The following is a 24,679-nucleotide window of genomic DNA, read 5'->3' as shown; positions in this document are numbered from 1 at the left end:
ATTTTTTAACATTTTCGGCCAATTTGTTTTAAGCTACATATGTTTGGTAAAAAAAATCGCAAAAAGCGTATTTTGATTGGTTTGCGCAAAAGTTATCACGTTTACTAACAAAGGGAAAGATTTTGGTCATTTTTGTTGTTGTTTTTTTTTTTTTTGAACGAGTAATGGCGGCGATCTGCGATTTTTTCTTTTTTTTTCTTTTGCGGGACTGCGACATTGCGGCCGGACAGATCGGACCCTTGACTGACATTTTTGACACTTTTGGGGGTACCAGTGACATTACTACAGTAATCAGTGCTATAAATATGCACTGTTACTGTAAAAATGACACTGGCAGTGAAGGAGTTAACTGTATTGGAGAGGGAGGGGTTAAGTGTGTCCTAGTGGCGTGCTTCTAACTGTGATTGGACATGGCTACTGGTGTAAGAACAGAGATCAACCGTCCTACATAGTAGAACCGTCTGATCTCCATTCTTACACAGGGAAGAATGACAGGCGGCTTTGTTTACATTAGCCGCCTGCCTTTCTTCCGGTGTAACGGGCGATCGCAAGTGCCCGGCGGACATCGGGTCCACCGGGCACACGCGCGGGGGGGTCCGTGACCGTGCGGGAGCGTGCCTCCGTCGGCGCGCGCTCGCTCCCTAGAGCCTCACAGGCTAGCGACGTAGTACTACGTCGCTTTGCCTGTGAGGGGCTGACCGCCGCAGATATTCACGCAAATAGTCGTGCGGCGGTCGGCAAGTGGTCAAAGTGTTACTAAACCCTCAACTGTGTATGCATTGTGTAAAATGGCTTATTGATCCTGTCTTCTCTGATCTTCCCCTTCTTTTACTGTCCCCAATCTATCTCCTGATAGTACAGAGCCTAGTACTGGAGAGTTTATTTTGTTGGGCCAATCGGCACTGTCCAGACAAGAGGGTCAGGGGTCATGCAGCCCCATAGGACAGATAATAAACTAGCTTTAAATATAAATAAGTCGGCAATGGCAGCCCACAAATTTCTGTCCTACTGATTCACGTTACACATAATTACTATTTGCCATGACTATTTCTTTAGTATATTCTTAAAGCTACTAGTTATAGCAGAGTTTTCTTTGGGTGCTGAGGATAAAGGGCACATTTATTATCAGTTCATATCTCTTTTGCTTACATTGTTTTTGCACTTTGTAAAACGCTGAACCAACCACTAAAGTCGCATTGGGAAGTAACCACGTGTCATAGTTTGTGCTGCACTGATCCAGTTTTGTAAGCGCTATGACTTTCAAGGTTTCCGGTCGATAGCTATCTTTTGAAACTTGTAATACCTAAGAGCGAGACTACTGAAAAGTGAGTGGTTTTCACACAAAGCCACAGCCATCATCGTGGTTAGTCATTTTAAGACTCCTGAATCTAAAACACACATTACCATGTCTATTCAGTTCACCACATATACAGGAACATGTAAAAGCTCTTGTATGTTGGGCAGAATCTACGATATTTGCTGTTGTATATACATGCTTTGTGCTAGTTGTGTTTTTTTTTTTTTTTTTTAAACCACCTCTGCTCCAGAAGGTCTTACCCCCTTCATGACCAGGCCATTTTTTACTATTCAGCACTGCGCTACTTTGGCAATTGCACAGTCATGCAACACTGTACCCAAATGAAATGTGTTTCATTTTTTTCACACAAATAGAGCTTTTTATTGGTGGTACTTGATCACCACTGGGCTTACTTTTTGCATTCTAAATAAAAAAGACCAAAAATTAAAAAAAAAAAAAAACGAAAAAACAATATTTTCTACTTTGTTATACAACATATTAAAAAAAAAAAAAAAAAATTTATTCAAAAATTTAGGCCAGAATGTATTCTGCTACATGTCTTTGGTAAACACAATCCCAGTATGTTTTTATATTAATTGGTTTGTGTGAAACTTATAAACAAACTATGGTATGTATATTTGTAAATGAATAATTTCTGATGTACTGATGGTCTGTTTCATTTCTTGCGGCCCTTGAAGTGGCAGGACGGTACAAATGCTCCCTAAATTACCCCTTTTTGGAAATTAGGCTGTCTGAGGCATGGTTAGTTTTTTTGAAGTATTCAATTTTTGTCACAATTTTTTTGAAAATGAAGAAATGTAATAAATAAAAAATGTCTTCAAAATGTTATTTTCACATACTGTCACCAGTGTAGTACAGTGTGGCAGTGTTCAGGGACACTAACTGGTGACCGTATGTTTAAAAAAAAAAAAAAAAAAAAACTTTTTATTACATTTTTTTTTTCTCCACTTTTTTCAGAGTATCTCAGTGCCACCATAGTAACACTGAGGGGCAATCATGGATTTTTTTTTTTTTTACTTTGATTGTAACTGCAGTGTTTTGTACTGTTATGAGTACATGCATAACAGCTGTGATTACTAGTAATCTGTGATTAGCTACAGCTAATCACATGGTACAGGGTGCTGTGATTTGCCCAGGTACCATGTGATATCTGTGCGCCAGTCACAGCTAGGGAAACCTAATGGTTATGAATGAATTCATTCATGACAGCCGTGTTGCATATCAATCGGGTGGACAGAGCATTCGCAGGAGCAGTGCGCTGCGTGCCCTGAACCTGAAACAGCCTGGATGACCTACATGTAACCAGCGTGTGCCACCCGCCTGCCCACAAAAAAAAAAATTACTATGAGCAGTCGGCAAGTGGTTAAAGTAATTTTAAAATTTTTTGTGTGTGTGTTTGTTTTTTGTTTTTTGTTTTTTAACAGTATGTTATAAATACCTGCTCAGTTCAATGGTTTTGATCTGGTCTGATCAGCCTCTTTCAGACTCCATAAGACACACAAAGTGGGGCTCAGACCTGCCCCCATTCCCTTACCACTGGCTATAATAGAGCCAATGAGGGGGGAGAGAGCCTCTGCTCTCATGTACATCGCTGGTTCGAGATTGAGCTCAAGTAAGTATAAGGGGGAGAGCTGCATACTGAAGGTTTTAAAGTGGAAGTAAACTTTTTTTTTTTTTTTTTTGCACTTGTACCTACAGGTGAGCCTTTAACAGGGCTATACCATAAATATCTCCTAAACCTGCACTGTTTAGGAGATATTCACACTGCATGCAGCCAGTGATGTCATCAGCGCAGGCACTCTGAAGGGGCGGCATATCTGTGCCGTCCCTTCAGAATCCTGTGCCGCAGTGCATCATCACAGTGCGGCCAATCAGGTGGTTGGAGCACGCAAACCTGGAAGGATGACCCGGTGAAGATGGAAGCCCTCTCAGCGGTGACAGCCAACCGCTGAAGGGTTTAGATCGAAAGTATTTCATAATGTGCTAGTATGTGATGCATACTAGCACATTATGCATTTAACTTGCAGGGTTTAAACAAATAAATTGGTGCTGTTTACTACCGTTATAAAGGTAAACAACCTTCAGGCTTCAGAACCACTTTAAACTTTTAAAGGGATGCTCTAAATGTAACCCCTATCATTTACTGGGAGTCAGGCCAGTTGAGAAGAAGCAGAAGTGTGAGCTGATTTGCTAGACACAGAGGAAACCGCTAGAGGAATGTCATGCCTGTTTTGCAAACTGCAGATGCTTAAGCACATTGCAAATAAACATTTTTCACAGAGAAGAAGGCAAAGATACATGCAACATTACAAAGATTCTATAAATATTTGCATAGATGGTTTCTTGTTTTTGGATGATCCCAACACATGCTTGCAACTCTCCAAGAGTCTGCTGGCAGGTCTCCATGTTGATGTTCCTCTCACCCCTCCCAGACGCAGCCATTGCTTTCATGATAGCAAAGTAGCTACATTTATTAATGCAAGGACTCTTAACTGAACATGAACACAAGCCAGAGGTATGTGTACCTAAGGGGAACTTGAATGCCCACAGGAGGTGCCTTTGAATGTAATATCATCATATCTGTATAGCTTCTAAGCAAATGATAAAACATAAATAAGCCCCAAGAATGTATTTTAATTCTCAAAAAAAACCCAATAAATGGGTTGGAAAAAAAATGTATATAGTTATAAATGTTCATAAGGTGTATTGGAGTTTTGGTAACCCACACCAGGGGAATAAACTTTGGGAGACCTTTAATAATAGTGTCATCAGTTACCATTTGTTATTGTTCCACAGGAATCTGTCGCAAACTTGAATGTCTTTTTTCATGCAATAAATGTGTTGTGTCGCATTACTGGGGTTTTGTTGCATTATATGAAAGTGTGGCACATTTGCCATAGGTTTCAAAGTTTTTGCAATAACGATAAAAAAGTAGAAAAGCATTCACTAATTTTCAGATATATGCATTGTTTGCAAAAGTGGTCCATATCACTTCATTATGTGACCGATGCAACATTTGCAACAAATGTCCAAAAACAGGAGTTATTCAAGTATTGATCGCAGACAATCGCAGAATAGGCATTTACAATCATTTCGATGCAAAAGGTAGAATATCAATTGCGCCTGATTTGCACAGATTGGCATGGTGTGATCTAGAAACATATGGCGCTTTTCCACTGCGTGAAACCGAACGGTTCGGTTTGCTTTTGTGCTTTTCCACTGCTGGTACCTCATGGTACGGTGTAGGAACGGTACGGTACTGTACGGCGGCGCTTTTCCACTACATGGAACCGAACGGTACGGCTCGCTTAAACAGTACCACCTCAGTTGTGGTTCCAACAGGGCCGTACCGGTACCATATCCCACAATCCTTTGCATGCAGCCTTGACTGTTTGTCACTACTAGCCACTGATTGGTCAGAGAATGATTGTTATCCCACCCACTTCACTTTAGTGGAAAAGCAAACCGTACCAAACCGTTCCAACACCGTACCATGCGGTACCATGCAGTGGAAAACCAACAGAGCCAAGCAGGGCCGAGTGGAGCCGAGCCAGTACTTGCAGTGGAAAAGCGCCAATAGAGTGATTGCAGAAAAAAAAAAAAAAGACCATTTTTTTATATTTATACATGTTTTTTTTTTTTTTTTTTTTTTTTTTACTTTTTGTCTAAGATCTGTGGTAGTGTGGTTGTCCCAAGCATGTCTGAATCCGCTTACTGTGGACTGACTCCCTACCTCTGCTGGATGTCTATTCTAAGAATCATCTACTCTTTCAGTAAAATAATACACTGCTCAAAAAATTAAAGGAACACTTTGAAAACACAACAGATCTCAAAGGGGAAAAATATGCTGCACATCTATACTGATATGGACTGGGTAATGTGTTAGAAATGAAAGGGTGCCACATTGTTTGATGGAAATGAAAATTATCAACCAACAGGGGGCTGAATTTAAAGACACCCCCCCCCCCCCCCAAAACTTAAAATGGTTCTTGCATGCATGCCTGACAACGTTGGGGCTTGCTTCTAATGAGACAACAGATGGTGTCCTGGGGTAGTTCTTCCCAGATCTGGACCAGGGCATCTCTGAGCTCCTGGACAGACGGAGGTGCAACCTGGCGGCATCAGATGGACCGAAAGATAATGTCCCTGAGGTGTTCTATTGGATTTAGGTCAGGCAAGCGTGGGGGCCATTCGGTGGTATCAATTCCTTCATCCTCCAGGAACTGGCTGCATACTCTCGCCTCATGAGGCCAGGCATTGTCGTGCACCAGGAGGACCCACTGCACCAGCGTAGGGTTGGACAATGGATCCAAGGGTTTCATCCTGATGCCTGATTCCTGATGCCATTGTCTGTAGAGGTCTGTGTGTCCCTCCATAAATATGCCTCCCCAGATAATCATTGACCCACCACCAAACCGGTAATGCGAAACAATGTTGCAGGCAACTTATTAAAAATATTTCTCTCTGGGACCTTGTTCACACCCTTGATGTTTTTAAAGATTTCAATCATGTCTCCCCTTTACCTTCTTTCCTCCAGACTGTACATATTAAGTTTCTGAAGTCTCTCCTGATTTTATTCCTGAATAGATAGCACAACTGAATTCATTAATGCCCCCAATCTATTTTATAAAGGGCTGTATTAGAATTCCCTTTTTATTGTTATTTATTTTTTTTACTTCACTGTTTTGCAGCGTGATGAAACCTGAGAAGACCATGGTGCGTCTAACAAAGAGGCGACAAGCAGATACAAAAGTAATTCAGTACCTATGGACCGCTATAGAAGTCATCCGAAACCAGAAACAGATTGCCAATATTGATCGGATTACCAAGTAGGTTTAAGAAATGCTTTCAGTAGGTCTAACTTCTGAGTAATATTTGGCACAGTGAAATTGGTAGTCAGTGAAATTTATTTTGTCTGTACACAAATGTTTTATTATAAGGGATTTTTAAAACTGCAAGTTTTTATTGGCGCAGCTGGTTCTGCATAAAGTCAACTAAATTAGTAAATGGAACTGAGAAGTTACTGACCTATATACTGTGAGTTAGTTTATTGCAGAACATTAGACAAGATTGCATGTATGTTGGTGACCTTTGAACAGAACTTTTGGGGTTAATTTACTAAAGACAAATAGCCAGTTAACTTTGCAGGGGAATTGTCCCTTAGCTTTGTGATTGTGGTGAAAACAATACCCAGTCACGTGCAATTAATTGCTTAGATACTGGAAATTAGCAGGGCTTCACCCCGTTCATTAAGCCAAAGGCATTGTAAACCTTCCTACTGGTACATGTTTTTACCCACATAAGATGTTCATTGATCATGCAGTTTCATGCTGTCATTTTGTTGGCCTGTACACTCAGCCTTTAGTGGAGTTTGTGTTTAAACTTGATGCATGCGGCAAAACACTGCACAGGTTAATGCATGGCCTCTGTCTGTAGTCTGAGAACTGACAATTCCTGTGAATAAACGACATATCCTACAATCCCTTGGTCTTTAAGTCTAGCACTGGTGCTGGTGAGCGCCAAACGGTAATTAGATCTGACACAGACACAAACAGGCAGATCAGTTACTAAGACCTCACCATGCTGGAATATGTGTTTTCATGACATTATTACTCCTTCATTTGGAGGAAATGGCTAGACATGAATTGGATCCTGTTTGACCAGAAACAAAAAGTTGCCTGTCCCCCTGGTGAATAGGGACAAGCTAACTGCAGCCAAAATCAATCAACCACGACACTACAAACTACAGCCACAACATGTTAGCCCATCATTACAAGGTAAACAAATAACATGGGGAATATACCTATACTAATACCATGTTAATACAGCAAAATCATTTGAAAGTGTAAAATGCCTATGATGGTAAAATTCTCTTGCAGTATGAACAGCATATTGCTGCCTTTAGTAAAAAAAAAACCATGTCCCTGTTGCCAGTGAAATAATAATGTTCACAAGTGTTTTTATTACAGTAGTTAATAGTAATTTATGGTTGTTGTAGTGAACCTTAAAGGCATTGCCCCCTCATTTCCATTTGACTTGGTTAATCAGTGAAATGGAACCGTAGAAGCACCCAGATATTATGAGGCAGTATGTTCCAAGCATTCTATGATGTAGTTGTGCAGTTCACATTAACGTGGAGCTAAACACATTACAGCAAAGGAAGCTGCCATCTTAGCCTCGGTTTGATCTACAGTTTCCATGGTGCTGCACATGATCAATTATGACAGCAGCCAATTGATGGATTGACCATTCAGTTGAGAGCACAAACAACCATGGCAGTCATCACGGCATTCCTTGACTGTAATTGTTTCGGGGAACAAATTGATGGGTTTAGTTCCACCTTAAACTTTAGTCAGAAAATGAAGTCCTGCTAGATCACTTCAGGTTGGCCCCTTTTGCAGGTATAGCTATGTAAAACATTAATAATAAGTGGCTATACTGATTAGAATCCAGTAATACACTGTCTCACCCTGCTCTTCACATGCTCAGTTGCTCTCCATTTTTAGGCACTGCCGAGTTTGTAGAGGCTGGTCTGCTGACAGCCTAAAGCGGAACTTTACCCATAACAGCTTGATAAAAAATAATGTTCTTCAGCAAGGAACATACATTCCAGCACTGCTTCTGTTTCTTCTTGCTGGAGGCTGCCATTTTACTGAAGTTCTACTTAATGATTTACGGCTGTTCTGTCAGAATACCCTACCCCATCAGATTTACCTACCTCCGTCATTTCGGTTGCGGATCAGCTGTGGCTTCGTGATGGATCAGCTGTAGCCGCATCACAAGTCCTACTGCGCATGCGCAGAATAGGTAGGGAAATTTGATAATATCGCAACGGAGTTGACGCCGCGTCATCGAGTTCTTACAGGGGGCGGGGAGGATTAGGAGAGCTGAGCGGAGGCGGTACGGAGGCACATCTAGAGCTGACTTAGAGGGGGCGGGACGGAGGTGCGGCCGTGTAATGAATGTATTAAAAGCGTCTCCTTCTGTTCTAAGTATACTAAATAATAATAATAATAAAATAAATAATAAAAAATAAGAAATTAAGAAATACTAAATATAGCGAAATACTAAAGATAAATATTAAAAACCAAATATGAAATATAAGTATTAAAAAACTATTTTATATATATATATTTTATTTATTTTGTTATATATAAATGGAATAATTAAAAAAAAAAAAAATATATATATATATATATATATATATATATATATATATATATTAGGGCTGAACGATAGTCGATGTAATATCGACTATCGTTCTGCGGGCGTGGGCAATATTCATATTGCCGAAGACACGATATTTAGCATTAGGCAGGGAGGCAGGGTGAAGTCGGGACTCGGAGGACTCACAGTGCTGGCAGCCGACAACATCCGTCCCACACGTTCAGCGGTGAGCAGCGTGCCGTGAGCAGCTGCACAGCTAACCAATCACGCGTGCCTGCACACCTGATTTGTTCCCTGTGCTGCTACTCACGTGATTGGTTCGCTGTGCCGCTCTCACCGCTCGGTCAAGAGAACTAGCTCCAGGGCGGCAGACTGAACCTGTGGGACAGATGTCATGTCGGGGTGTGTTCTTCTACCTCCTACGACCACTGTGAGTCCCGACTCTGCATAATCCACACTGCCAGTGTCTTCCGCATTCCACCCAGAGAAATATTGCGAAATATAACGTTGAAAACCAAATATCGCAATGTACTTTTTTTCCCAATATTGTGCAGCCCTAATATATATATATATATATATATATATATATATATATATATATATATATATATATATATATATATATATATATATATATACTTAAGATAAATATTAAAAACCAGATATGAAATATCAGTATTAGAAAAATAAATGATATATAATTTTTTTTATTTAATACTGATACTTCATATTTGGTTTTTAATATTTATCTTTAGTGTGTGTGTATATATATATAATATATATATAAAAATCTGCAACAATGTCAACAATTCTGTGTTTTTCTGTCAGTATGGGGTGCTATGTGTACATTCATGAGGAAGAAGAATGAACCTAAATGATTTTAGCAAATGGCTACAATATAACAAAGAGTGAAAAATTTAAGGGGGTCTGAATACTTTCCGTACCCACTGTGTATATATATATATATATATATATATATATATATATATATATATATATATATAATTTTTTTTTCAATTCTTCCATTTTATATATAAAAAAATATATATATAATTGTTTTTTAATACTAATATTTCATGTTTGGTTTTTAAGATTTATGTTTAGTATTTCGCTATATTTAGTATTTCTTAATTTCTTATTTATTTTATTATTATTTAGTATACTTAAAACAGAAGGAGACGCTTTTAATACATTCATTACACGGCCGCACCTCCGTCCCGCCCCCTCTAAGTCAGCTCTAGATGTGCCTCCGTACCGCTCAGCTCTCCTAATCCTCCCCGCCCCCTGTAAGAACTCGATGACGCGGCGTCAACTCCGTTGCGATATTATCAAATTTCCCTACCTATTCTGCGCATGCACAGTAGGACTTGTGACACGGCTACAGCTGATCCATGACGAAGCCACAGCTGATCCGCAACCGGAAATGACGGAGGTAGGGAAATCTGATGGGGTAGGGTATTCTGACAGAACACCGGGGCTTTGGGCTTCAGCAGCAAAACGGCAGCCTCAAGCAAGAAGAAACAGAAGGAATGCTGGATGCAATTTTCAGCACACACTCATTTGGTAGCAAAATTATCAATATGGAATGTATGTTCCCTGCTAAAGAACATTATTTTTTATCAAGTTATGGGTAAAGTTACTCTTTAACATGGGACAGGAGTGCAGATTTGTTGGTAACATTTGAAAATTTACTGACAGACCTGTAACGTATCCACTAGTGGGTATTGGCTCTGATTTGACAGAACACTGCTTTAGCTCAAACTGTCAGTGTTTTTATGATTTTCTTTGCTGCAAATTTATAGTTCATCCTATTTTTATATATCTAACTATAAGTACATTAACAGATATGCAACTTTAGACCTTTCTGAAGGCTTGCAAACTCCCCAAGCCCAGTTTTATTTTATTGCAAGTGTCTGGTTGTTTTCCTCTTGCAGTAAGTTACTTGATGATGACAGTTCTGGGTTGTTGCATATTTAAATGCCAAAGTCCGATACCTTGATTGTAAATCCAGGTAGTGTCTCTGGTTGGCAGTATGGGCGATCATTGCAGGCACCTCTAGAGCAAGCTTTAGAGCATGTCCAGTGTATTTTGCACGGTTTAATGCATTGAGTATATTTCAGTTAATGCATCTTTTTATTTTAGCCTTTGAACATTACAGAGAATAAATAAGAGAAATATAAAATACTGACATCTGAGTCTTTGTTGGAAATACTTTCCCTAATTTCCCATGCCAGTGACTACACAAAAAGTGAAGAGAAATCAAACTAGTCTGGACATAGCAAGAAACATGAGAGGTTTAACATCTTCCCTTATCTGTCCAAAATAGAAAAGGGAAAAGTTTTGAGCAGCATTTCAATTTGAATTGCGGCATTTGTAAATCAATCCTTTTTTGGAATTTGTGGTAGGATATTTTTCTTTTTTTTTTTGGATATTGGGATGCTATATTGTTAGGTGTCATTTCAAACAAAGTGGTGAGCAGTCCTTTAGCACCAAGTATCACTCACTACCTTCTCCGCAGTCTCTTAGATAATGTGACATAGAGCTTGGGCACAAGCCATCCTGTTAAATGGTAATTTTATTGTTTATTGATCACCCTTTACCCAAGAGCACAGTTTCAGCCTCCTAAATGAAATATTTTTCTGGCAATGGAAGGAAGTTTATTAAATTTAAATTTGGCTTGCTTAGAAAGTAAACCACTTTATGTGCTGTACCTCTCACAGGTCATCCAGTAAATTTCAGCAATAATCGAGGTGACATATTACACAGAGCAGACGTTTCAGTTTCATGTCTAGAAAGAACACCAGAGATTATCTAGGCCGGGAGCTGAACTCCCAAGTTTTATTAAACTAGAAATGTAGTTTGCACTGTTATTCTTCTAAACCTGTATTGTACCCCTTTGTCATTGTACTGCTAATCAACACTGGGACTGAGCATTGTATAGAAGGTTGTCCTTTTCATGTTTCTTTTGTGTCATGTTTTTCCTGTGCTTTGATTATTGTGACATTTCAGTAGAAATTTGGTTAAAAATTTAAGAACGCCTCCACTACTGTTCTCACTGAAAGTATGCCTGTGCTGGATAGAATATGATTGCAGTGAACATATTATTTTAAATGTTTTAAAATAAATAGTACTTACCGAACACTAATAGCATAACATTCCTGTTACTTCAAATACTTTATTAATTAAAAAAGCCACTTCTATGACCCTCTACATCAGTGGTTCTCAACTCCTATCCTCAGGACCCACTAACAGGCCAGATTTTAAGTATTACCTTGGGGAGATGAAGACTAGAATAATGCAATCACTGAGCAGCAAATTATATCACCTGTGATGTATTTTAGTTATCTTGCAAACCTGACCTGTTGGTGGGTCCTGAGGACAGGAGTTGAGAACCACTGCTCTACATGGTACAATGCAGTTTGTTTTGTTACAGAGCCCTGACTGTAATGATTTAGTCTGGCCAAGTGCCATTTAGACAATCCAGACTGCCTAGTTGGCCAGGAAGCATGCACCCATTGGACCGGCGAATGTTAGTTCCAGCCTGACCCTCACTAGTAAGCGACAGAGAATGTGCCCTCTATGTGACAGCAGTGAGTCCAATCAGCAAAGCTCATGATTGTCAAGCTATAGCGGCTCTTCGGGGGTTTGTCAGACTGCAGCTCTACTGGCAGGAGACAGGCTGTTTTAAGGAAGCTAAAGCTTAATTTTTCACTGCACCCTAATGTGTTTTGTATCATTTTTAGGCCCCTTCCACACTTGTGCGACTTGTCCTGCGACTTGGGACTGCAAAGTCGCATGACAAGTCTTACTTCATGATTTCCAATGAGTACCATTCATAGCTGTGCGAAATCAAGTCGCAACGACTTCAAAGTTGTCCCTGCACTACTTTGGGCTGATTTTAATGCATTTTGATGTCCATAGATATAGGCATTGCTTTAAGTCTAGTCAAAATTGCGGCAAACATTTTTTTTATTTTTTATTTTAGGTTGCATAAGTGTGAAATGGGCCTTATGCGACCTAAAAGTCGCGCACCTCAAAACACATTAAAATCGACCCAAAGTAGTGCAGGGACTACTTTGAAGTCTCCCAGAGAGGAAATGTACACCGCTCCAGGTGACGACAATCCGACCCTCAAGCAACCAGGTGCAGGTCAGCGGTCTGGATCTATTCAATGCAAGCAAAAAGGCTTTGACCGCACTCCAGTAGATGAAGATAAAATAATCCTTTATTGAGATTGTGAATCGGACAAGACAAGACAATTGAGCCACAGACAGTTGACGTGTTTCATTATTCAAGATCGCTTAATCATAACTGGCAGTACGTCTTTGCATGTGATGTTAAAATAGTAAAGGTAACAGATGAACCCAATATGGGAATAATGAGTGATTCTAAATTTTAACCAATTACCAGCCTCTCAGCAAAAACCAATCAGATTGGTATGTAACCAATATGTTAAGAAAACCTGAAAAACTGTGACAAATAACGGAAAAAGACAATATTTTCTCTTACATCCTCCGACAGTCGCCGCCCCCTTCCAAGTCCTCACCAATGGGTATTGACCTTTGCTCCGTAGGAGTAGCTAGGCAACAAGAATTGTTAATACAAAAGCTTTTAGCATAGACACACCCCTAGGGGCTGTCCCCTCAGTCAATACCTCCCTGCACCAGCATTCCCAACTCAGTTTGATCTTGCCTAGCTTAGGAGTAGCTGGCTTTCCTGTGCTGGGGCTCAGTCTCAGCCTTCTACCCTTTATTTGATTTTATTTCAAGTATTTTTCTCCTTTCTTTACTAGATGTTATTTTGTCAGCCTTAGTTTAACGATCTTCAAATGAAGAATCGTCATGCGGAGCTGGGTCTCGGACTGGCCGCCCTGGATCCCAGGGCTGAGAGCCAGATGGATCCCCAGCCTGCCATCGAGCGTTCAGCTTAGGTTTGCCCTGGCACATTGAACGACCCATCCCTGTTCGCTGCAGGGATGCTGCCTGTGAGGTGGCTACCTCACTGGATGCCAAGCTGCGGTCTCTGGCTGCGGTCCACAAGCGTCCTGGCTGCGGCACTCCCTGTCTGCCTTGATAGCGGTTTGCCGCTGGAGACGGCTCCCCACGCCATCTGGTACGGTAAGCACCTTCTGTGTTGGGACCTTCTGTGTGGGTGTCAGTCTGTGGCTGTGTAGTACCCCCCATGTCTGTGTAACTGCGGGCTCCCTGTCAGATCCCTGTGTGGCTGCGCTGCCTGTGGGCTGCGAGGGGGGGCCATCCTGCTTTGCTGTGAGTTATGCTCTGGGTGCAGTTTTGTGTGCAGACATGTGTGTGTGCGGCGGTCGCTGCGGCGATACGCCATTTTCTTTGCCTGCATGCTGTGACTGGCCCTGTCCCTGTGCAGCGCCGTGTTTTGGTGCCATTCGCCGCCATTTTGGCGGGCGGTGCTCGTCCGAGCACATGTCGGCGCCATTTTCCTGTAGCCTTCCCCCCCCAGCCGAGCGGCCATTTTGCCGGAGCCTTCATAGGCTATATCAGTCAGCCAGCATTGCATCACTTCCTCTTTCTCTGGGAACAGCGATCGGTGGCAGCAGTCTGTTGTTCTCTCTCCAGGTTTTTACCTTCTTGTCCTGTCATTCCTTGCTCTGTGTTATCTACCCCTGCGGGGTCGGTGCATACAGTAGTGTGCGGTGGGCTGCGCTCGCTGTGGTATTAAAGGGCCAGTACCTTTATTGCTTTTCTGTACTGGGGCATGGATTCTCAGGATAGCAAGTTTCCCCCCGCCCTGGTGGGGGACCAGGGGGCTGCTGCACCCCCTGAGGGGGCCGATCTGACCGCTGTAGTGGCTTCTTTAGTGTTTTAGGTGCAGATGCTGATGGCTGAACGATCCGCAAAAAGGGCCAGGGTGTCCGTTTCCTCTGATTCAGAGGGCGATGTGGCTGCTGTGGCTGGCGTACCCTTCTCGGGGTCCCGCTCATCTTTGGACCTTCTGGGGTCCGAGGGGGAGGCAGAGGTGGAGGGGGTTGATGTTTCTCCCCCTGGCTCGCCTGAAGAGCTTGCACTCATGAATGAGCTGATTGCTTCCATAAAAGATACCTTGCACTTGGAGGATGAGCCTGCTCTTCCTGCTAGGGTGTCCTCTTTTGGAACGCAGAGGACTCGCAAATCAGCGCAGGTTTTTCCCTGTCCTGCTGAATTTCACCATACGGTTAATGAACAGTGGCGCAATTTAAAGAAGCCCTTTACTGTGCCAAATAAGTTTAAACTGCTTTATCCGTTTGCGCCCTCCACCGACGAGCGTTGGTGTGTGGCGCCTCAGGTGGATCACGCGGTGGCCATTTTGAACAAGGCTACTGCGGTGCCTTCTGAGGATACCCCGGTTTTCCTGGACCCTACGGACAGGAGAATGGAGTCTCTTGCCCGTCATGCCTATATGGTGGCTGGTTCTATGCTGAAGCCTATTTTTGCTTCCATTATGGCGGCACAGGCTGTTGCAGATTGGACGAAGATGCTTAGGCGCACCTTGGTGGCTGATTCAGCTTCACCTACCACGTTGGCTATGGTGGACCAGATCCATCAGGGTGTCATGTACTTGTGTGATGCGGACTTGAATTTAGCTCCCTTGGCTGCGCGCCTGTCCGGCGTGGCGATACTGAACCGTCGTCTGATTTGGCTGAAGAATTGGTCGATCGACCAATCTTCTCGCAAGACACTGGCGGATTTTCCCTACGCGGGATCTCGCCTTTTTGGCGAGGCTTTGGATACTCTGATAAAAGGGGTTACGGGGGGCAAGAGTACTCTCCTGCCCCAGTCCCACAAGCATAAGTCCTTCCATGGTAAACGGAATTCCTCGTCTAGGCCCTCTCAGGGGTCCTTTCGTGCCTTTCGGTCACAGTCCAAGGGCAAGCCCTTCATAGGCCAAGGCTCCCAGAAGAAGCCGTGGGCAGGGAAGCAGAAGTCCGGCCAGTCCGGTTCAACTTCCCATACCACTTCCGCCTGAAGGGGCGCCCTCACCGTTTCTGGGGTGGGGGGACGTCTGCGCGGTTTCCTACAACCTTGGCTGACCCGCATTCGGGACAGATGGGTTCAGGAAATCGTTCGATCTGGTTACAAGATCGAATTTCTCTCTCGGCCGGCGGGCAGATTTTTTCCCTCAAATCTTCAGCTGTCTCCGGAGCGCTTGCAGGATCTGGACCTGGCGGTGCGGGACCTGCGGGCCCAGGGGGTGGTGGTTCCGGTGCCTCATCGGGACAGATTTCCGCTGTTTTACTCCAATCTGTTCACTGTGCCCAGAAAGGAGGGCAAAGTGCGTCCGATTCTGGACCTGAAAGCTCTGAACCGCTTTGTGCGGGTACGCAAGTTCTGCATGGAATCTCTGCGATCAGTGGTGGCTGCCCTGAGTCCGGGGGAATTCATGGCCTCCATCGATCTGAAGGATGCGTACCTACACATCCCCATTTTCGAGGGTCACCAGAGGTACCTTCGATTCGCCATTGCGGAGGATCACTACCAATTTGTGGCGTTACCTTTCGGTCTCGCTTCGGCTCCGCGGGTTTTTACCAAGGTGCTGGCGCCAGTTCTGGCCCTGTTGAGAGCACAGGGCATTGCTGTCTTGGGGTATCTGGACGATATCCTGATGCGGTCAAACGCCAGTCAGAGCCTGGTGACCGACCTGTCCACCACGATGCGGACTCTGCAGGAGTTCGGATGGACCATAAACATTCCGAAGTCGACTCTGTGTCCTTCGGTTCGTCTTCCCTACCTGGGAATGATTCTGGACTCTGTCCAAGCGAAGGTTTTCCTACCGGAAGACAAGCTTCGGACTCTTCAGGACGAGGTCAGGTGCCTCAGGGACAACCGACAATCGTCTCTCCGGACGTGCATGAGGTGTCTAGGTTTGATGGTCTCGGCCTTCGAGGCGATCCCCTTTGCCCAGTTTCACACGCGGAGTCTCCAAGCGGAGATTCTTGCCGAGTGGGACGGGCGGCCGCAATCCCTGGATCTGCGGATTTTGTTGAGCCACAACACCAGAAGGGATCTTCTGTGGTGGCTCCTGTCCCCGGCGGTGTCGGGGGGCAAGTCTTTTCATCCATTATCGTGGACGGTGCTCACCACGGATGCCAGTCTGTCGGGCTGGGGTGGTGGAACTTGGTCGGGGGAGGAGTCCTCCCTTCCAATCAACATTCTGGAATTGAGGGCGATAAAGCTTTGCCTTCTGAGATGGACGGACCGGCTTCGGGGCCGTCCAGTTCGGGTTCAGACGGACAATGCCACCGCGGTGGCCTACATCAACCACCAAGGGGGCACCAGGAGTGCCCGAGCGGCTCGGGAAGTACCTGACATTCTGTCTTGGGCCGAGACGCACGTCCCGGCGATAACGGCAGTTCACATTCCGGGGGTGGAGAACTGGCAGGCGGATTATCTGAGTCGCCAGACCCTGGACCAGGGAGAATGGTCCCTTCACCCGGATGTCTTCCAGATGTTGTGCGCGAAGTGGGGTTCCCCAGATGTGGACCTGTTCGCGTCTCGTCTGAACAACAAGGTGGGAAGGTTCGTGGCGAGGACTCGCGACCCTCGGGCAGACGCCTCGGACGCGTTAGTGGCGCCCTGGCATCAGTATCGTCTGATGTATGCCTTTCCACCGATTCAACTACTGTCCAGGCTTCTTCGCAGGTTAGCCTCGGAACCGCACACAGTGATTCTGGTGGCACCAGACTGGCCTCGCCGGTCTTGGTACGCAGACCTCGTAAATCTGGCAGTCGACGCTCCGTGGCGTCTACCGCTTCGAGAAGACCTCCTGTCTCAAGGGCCGATATTCCATCCTGCTTTACAGTCGCTGGCTTTAACGGCCTGGCTGTTGAAAGCCAGGTCCTGATGGATAGGGGTCTCTCCCCTGAGGTCATTCCCACTTTGATCAAGGCTAGAAAAGCCTCTTCGGGGAAAATTTACTACCGTACTTGGAAAGCGTATTTTGCTTGGTGTGAGTCCAGGGGGTATTCCCCTCGCTCATACTCGGTGTCGAGAGTGTTGGCTTTCCTTCAAATGGGAGTGGACCAGCGTTTGGCGTTGGCCACGATTAAGGGTCAGATTTCTGCGCTGACCGTTCTCTTTCAACGCCCTGTGGCATCTAATTCATTGGTTAGCACCTTTGTTCAGGGGTGCAACATTTGGCCCCTCCTAGGAGGGAACCTTTGCCTCCATGGGACTTGAACTTAGTTCTGTCCGTGTTACAACAGGCTCCCTTTGAAAAGATCAGGGAGATCTCGTTGTCTCTGTTGTCCCAGAAGGTTGCCTTTTTGGTGGCGATCACTTTGGCTCGCAGGGTGTCGGAGCTGGCGGCTTTGTCCTGCAACTCTCCCTACCTGGTGATCCACAAGGATAAGGTGGTCCTGCGACCTAACCCATCTTTTCTTCCGAAAAGGATCTCGGAATTTCACCTGAATGAAGACATTGTCTTGCCTTTGCTCTGCGCGAAGCCTAAGCATCCGAAGGGCTTTGCCTTGCATTCCTTGGATGTTTTCCGGGCGATCAGGGTTTACCTGTCGTCCACTAAATCTTTTCGCAAGTCGGATTCCCTCTTTGTCCTTCCTGAGGGACCTCGGAAGGGCATGGCGGCGTCGGCTGCGACCATCGCCAAATGGATCAGACAGATCATTGAGCAAGCCTATGCCTTGAAGGGGAAGGTTCCCCCCTTCCCTGTGAAGGCGCACTCTACCAGATCTTTGAGTACGTCTTGGGCTTACCGTCATCAGGCTTCTGTGGCCCAGGTGTGTAAGGCGGCGACTTGGTCGTCCGTTCACACCTTCTCAAGATTCTATAAGGTGGATGTTCAGGCATCGGCTGATGCCTCCTTTGGCTGTAAAGTTCTCAGTGCGGCAGTTTCTTAGGGACCCTTGTTTTTGTGGGCCCTTGGTTGTTGGGGTGTTTTACCCCTGGGTTACTTGTTTTCCTGGGTTGTTGCTCCTGTTGAGCACGTTTTCCTGTTGCCCTGTTGGTTCTCTTACTGTGGTAAGGTTCCTTTCTCTGATGTGGGTACTGCGTTGCCTTTCTACGGTTGCGTCTCCCACCCCTCATGTCTACACTGCTTTGGGACGTCCCATTGGTGAGGACTTGGAAGGGGGCGGCGACTGTCGGAGGACGTAAGAGAAAACTGAATTTTTGTAAAATCTTACCGTAAAATTCCTTTCTCTGAGTCCTCCGACAGTCGCCGCCCCCGCCCCTTTTTTGGGGTTTTTGTGTACTCTTACTGCTATGCTACCAAACTGAGTTGGGAATGCTGGTGCAGGGAGGTATTGACTGAGGGGACAGCCCCTAGGGGTGTGTCTATGCTAAAAGCTTTTGTATTAACAATTCTTGTTGCCTAGCTACTCCTACGGAGCAAAGGTCAATACCCATTGGTGAGGACTTGGAAGGGGGCGGAGACTGTCGGAGGACTCAGAGAAAGGGATTTTACGGTAAGGTTTTACAAAAATTCCGTTTTGTTTCCTTTCTTGTATAAGGCTAAGTTCACATGTAGGCGTTTTGGGGCTTTTTGGGGAGTTTTTCTGCTCTAGGATCAGCTCAAAAAACGCCCAACAAGACAAATCCGATTCTCTTCAATGGCCCCTGTTCACATCTGAGCGTTTTGACGTTTTAAGCAAAACGCCCAATGCTCAAAAAAGTACATGAGCTTCTTTTTGGACAGATTACAGGCGTTTTTATTTTTTTCCATTGGTTACTAGTTAACCTAAAAATGCCTGCACAAAAACGCCTGTAAAAACGCCCATAAAAACGCATGAAAAAACGCCTAAAAAACACCTGTAAATAGCAACGCCAAGATGTGAACGTTGCCCTTAAAAAGCAAGAAGCAATAGCATTGGTGTGAAAAGTGTCTTAAATTCAATGTATATACATAAATTTGTGCAACAGCGTATAGGGGTATTCGGACTGCAATCACATATGTGCCAGAAAGAGTTACAATGGAGTGGATGTGTCTAAATTCTCCTTTAAAGAAATTTGTACTGTCATAGATATGGGGGATTTAGCATCTGAAAGTTTGCCCCCTATAGATATTGATACACATGAGGCTGGTGTTCATCCTGTTTCCTTTTGTATAACTTCCTCCTTTTATCCTATACAATCTCGCAGTGGTGATATGGATAGATTTCAGAGGCTAAAAGAGCGGGATCTGTTTGCCTTGGCCTCTGAGGTCTCTCCTCATGCACGAATTAAAGCGGTAGTATACTCCACTTCTTACCTTTTACCTACAGGTAAAGCTTACCTGTAGGTTTAATTAATATCTCCTAAACCTGGTTATATGTTATTATAAAAACAATCCCTGCTCAGAGGGAATGGATCCTAAGCCTCCTCTCCATCGCCATGAAGCATAACTATTTTTGGTTTGGAGGTTCTTACTACCTCCAAACCAAGGGGGGTGGCCATGGGTGCCAAGTTTGCCCCAAGCATGGCCAACCTTTTCATGGTGAAGTGGGAGGAGGATTTCATCCTCCGAGATCAGAGGTCTGAGCTGATACTCTGGAAGAGGTACATTGACGACGTGATCTTGATCTGGAATGGCACGATCGAGTCGTTAGATTACTTCTTTCGGGATCTCAATGACAGAGTATTTGGGATCAGGCTCCAGCATGAGGCAAGTGAAGAAAATATTCACTTCCTCGATCTCAATATCATGGTCAAAGACAATTCCCTAGTTACCACTACACACTTTAAGGCCATGGACCGTAATGGGTTCATCAGCACTGACAGTTTTCATCACCCCTCTTGGCTTAGGTCGGTCCCCAAGAGCCAATTTATTAGGGTGAGAAGGAACTGCACCCATCTTGGGGACTACTTTCAGCAGGCCCAGGTTTTGAGAAGAAGGTTTGTTGATAAAGGTTACTCCCCAGTTGAGCTTGACTATGTGATTTATGAGGTGGCTAACAGGGACAGATCTGATATGTTATCTAACGTACCAAAAACCAAATCGCCAGACACTAGATTCGGAGTGTCATTTGTTACCTCTTATACTCAGCAGTACAGAGACATTAAGAAAATTTTTCCAGGCATTGGAAGGTGCTTAAAAACGACAAAGTTTTAGCATCAGTTGTGGGGGATAAACCCATGGTGGTTTATTGGGGTGCACCCCCTTTGTGGTTACGGGTAGCACCTAACGTTATTGATAGGCCGATTAATACTCCTTTCTTTCCCGAGATAAAGGTTTTTTTCCCCTGCAAAAAGTGTGTGGTTTGTAGAACTAACTCCTTGAAGGACAGAAAGGTTTGTACCCGGACTACACATAAAACTTACACCATCGATTCCTTTATTACATGTACATCAATGAACGTAGTTTATCTTCTTGAATGTCCATGTGGCTTTCAATATATTGGCCGGACCATTAGAACTATGCAGGTGAGAGTCAACGAATACCTGGGTAACATTCGGCGTGGCTTTCTGAAACATAGTGTTTCAAGACACTATTTGGAGTGCCACAACAAGAAGGCCACTGGGACATCGATTATAGGCATCGATAGATTTACGGCCCATTGGAGAGGTAAAAAGAGACTCGTTGGATTTACGAATTAAAGTGCTACACGCCACATGGGCTGAACGTGGACTGGGACTTCAATCGTTATATTAGCAACAGTCGACTGGTCTGTTGGTGTGTAGGTTGACGTCCCACTCCATTTGTTCATGGTCTTTGTTCTGTCTTGCTGGGTTATCAATTTCTAATTTACATTAGCATTTATTTTTGATATTTTTCGTTCTTCATATAGACTGTTTTTATTTATATTATCTTTGAATTTTTATTAATCAAGGACCTGTGTTATTATAGACTGATACATGTGGCTGCTGATTACATCTTATGTGTGGGTGATTCCTTTATGGGATGTGAAACTGGCAATTGAGTCTTTGATATTGTGAACTGACACCTGATAGGTGTACATAATCTGCTATCTGATCCATCTTTTATATTCCTGCATAATTTGATGTTTGCAGGCCATGTATCACACATATGCTTGCACTTGGGACGTCGTCCTTATACTATGTGGGTGTAGCATGTGATAGGTTATCAGATTCTTATATTGATTTTATGTGGAATGTAGCATAACCTTTATTGCGTTATGTTTATTTATTTTTGAAGTTTGTAATTGGCTGGATGTACATCTACGTTGTTGGTGCAGACTATATATGTGTGGTCTTGTAAGTACATCCTGACCATTATATCCATTTTTTGAGGGTGAGAATTTTGGATGTCCATTTAACACCTTTTAATTTAATTTTCCATACATCCAGCGTGCTTGAAGATGTACACGCTATTGTCTGGAATAATTTTTGCATGTGTTTAATTATGTACACATTAGGTAATGTATCAATATTAATTGTTTTCACCGGTTCTCTGACATTTAGTACATGTTGAGGCTGGTTGAATAGAGGTTTTTTCAGTTTTTCCTGTTTTTGACATGTCACCATTATTACAGCTAACTATAGTTAAATAGTGTGGAGCGCAAGCTTTTGGCTGTTGGTTTTGCATGTGAGGCCTTCCCGATCTGACGTTGCTTCTGGAGGTCTCATCACATCACGTAGTGTGGAGCGCAAACTTCCTGCTGGTGGTTTCAGATTGTGGCTCTTCCGGGTAGCGCCGCTGTGACGTTGCTCCCGGAGGTGCCTCTATTTAATGTGTGATTATGTGTGCCGGCCACGCCTTTGACAACGTCCCTTGATGACAAAACGCTCCAGGCACGACACGACGCACGTAAGCACGCCCACCCCGCGGCCATCTTGAATATTCATGTTTGTATTCCCCTGCTGGCATGTGAGTTGTTAATTTTCTACTTTATGTTTAATAAACATTACGTACTATGCCATTGGAGTCCCCTTTCTCTTGGAGGTACTTTTTGGCCCATCAAGTTGATTAAGATTGGGAGTATTTCGGAGGTGTTACGTACATTTGTGCACGCACGAGACAGGATCACTATCTGGAGTTGGCTGTTTGCTGCTAATTGATTGCTGTTGATCGTATGGATTTCATCATCACATCATACGTTCTTTGACCACTCTTAATCGAGGGTCAAATTGCTCTGGTAAGCAGACACCTTTCTCCATTCACGTGGTGGAGCATATCTGGAATTTATTAACTATTCTTTGGTGCGGGACTCTCCTCAATTTCCTTACATCGATCAACATATAAGTAGGGAAACTGTGTTTGGATCATTACTTTGGGGGACTGATGGACTGATTTGTTTTGGTCTTTAATTGTTCTGTTACTCTATTGGCACAGATTCATTTTTTTCCCTCTTCTCTGAACACTCAAAATTTACATTTTGAGTTTAATTATTATATGTGGCACTGTACTCCTTGTTGTTATTTATATGTTATTATGCATGGGGGATGTATTGTGTGGCACATATGTGATTTCAGTCTCCATACACCTGTATGCTGTTGCACAAATTTATGTATATACATTGAATTTAATGGTATTGCTCTTGCTTTTTTCGGTGGTTTGTTTTTATTTGCCACATTTTTTTATGTTTCCTTAACAGATTGGTTACATACCAATCTGATTGTTAGTAATTGGTTAAAATTTAGAATCACTGATAATTTCCATATTGGGTTCATCTGTTACCTTTACTATTTTAACATCACATGCAAGGACGTACTGCCAGTTATGATTAAGCGATCTTGAACCTTGAAACGCGTCAACTGTCTGTGGCTCTATTGTTTTCTCTTGTTCAATTCACAATCTCAGTAAAGGTTTATTTTATCTTCATCTACTGGTCAAACCCTCTTTTTGCTTGAACTACTTTGAAGTCATGGAGTACGACTTGTCATGCGACTTTGCAGTCCCAAGTCGCAGTACAAGTCGCACAAGTGTGAAAGGGGCCTTACAGACACTTTTGTTGGGCTTTAAAAGTGTAAAAATCTATAAAATACATATGGCTTGGCTACAGAAAATTCTACCTCAATCCTGGTCTTTTGCTTCGAGAGAAATAATGTGACTAATGCCTTGGCATCTAACAAAAAGTAAAGAATATGTAAAGTGAACAGCTTTTTATACATCTTTTGATTTGAGAAGCTCTTTTTGTTTCCAAATGGGAGCTGTCGAAATTACAATTCTATATGACAATGTTATTTTCAGTACAGGGGCTGCTGCAGTTTACTACAAAAAATTGCAAGTGAACCTAAGTAATTATTTTAAATACGGTATATAAATGAACAGTAAGATTTACTTGTGGCAGTATTTTGCTCTTGCCTGTATTAGTAGGCTGAAGAGCTAACAATTCAAATTTAGGCTTTGAGCTGTTAATATCCAAAGGCCTTCTTCTGCCATGAAGACCTTGTAACTTGTTTGGGACAACTCTTTGAACTGTGGTAGACACACTCCATCAATGCTGGTTATACATTAAAGTGTACCCCTAATTATGGCCACTGCTATATAAAGTGGAATCATAATGTTAATAAAATAAAACTTTTTCTGACTCTATCTACAAATGTAAAAGATCTGGTCACAAGGATTATGTTATAGATTATATGTGTCATGATATAATATGTATTTAGAACTTGTATAGGCTGATGTTTTTCTTACAAATGCAGAGTTTCTTTTTTTTTTTTTTTTTTTTTTTGTTCTATGTTTTTTCAGTTTCTCTTTCAGTGAAATGTCGGCCATAGTTGACCTCCTACTTGTACATGTGCATACATATATACTGTTGCCACTTCCGGTCCGCCTGCTGCATATGCTGTATACTGCAATAGGGCAGCCCGCCTGCGCAAAATCACGTACATGTACACATATACGTGATTTTGTGCAGGAGATGTCGGGGATGTGCGCGCTGCCGGAGCACCGCTCCAGCTGTGATTGGACACAGCGGGAGCCAATCAGTGGGTCTGGTGGCTGCGATGGCCGCCGGGACATGCCAACCTTTCGGCAGAATGACAGAAGGGCGGTCTGCCTATGTAAACAAGGCAAACCGCCGTTCTTTTACATAGGAAGAGAGAGAGAGATCTTGTGTTTCAGCTAAGCTAAGCTGAAACACAGATCTTTTTTATCCTCTAGTGCAGGGATCCTCAAACTACGGCCCTCCAGTTGTTGCAGAACTACACATCCCATGAGGCATTGTAAAACTCTGACATTCACAGACATGACTAGGCATGATGGGAATTGTAGTTCCCAAACAACTGGAGGGCCATAGTTTGAAGACCCCTGCTCTAGTGCATCCACCCCACCTACAGTTAGAAAGCA

General features: G+C 43.5%; 1 protein-coding gene across 5 annotated transcripts in view; it reads left to right on the top strand.

Moving 5' to 3' along the window:
- The window catches only part of ZMYND11 (zinc finger MYND-type containing 11), a 191,648-nt gene that overhangs the window by 53,846 nt on the left and 113,123 nt on the right, over nt 1–24,679 (top strand). For all 5 annotated transcript variants that reach the window (XM_082259455.1, XM_082259456.1, XM_082259454.1 and 2 more), the window contains one exon: nt 6,010–6,147. In XM_082259455.1, the coding sequence (XP_082115581.1) occupies nt 6,010–6,147 (138 nt within the window). The remainder of the gene's footprint in view (nt 1–6,009; nt 6,148–24,679) is intronic.

This window comes from Pelophylax lessonae (assembly GCF_965119305.1).
Source record: "Pelophylax lessonae genome assembly, chromosome: 5".
Taxonomy (NCBI): Eukaryota; Metazoa; Chordata; class Amphibia; order Anura; family Ranidae; genus Pelophylax; species Pelophylax lessonae.
This window is presented reverse-complemented; position numbering and strand designations above follow the sequence as displayed.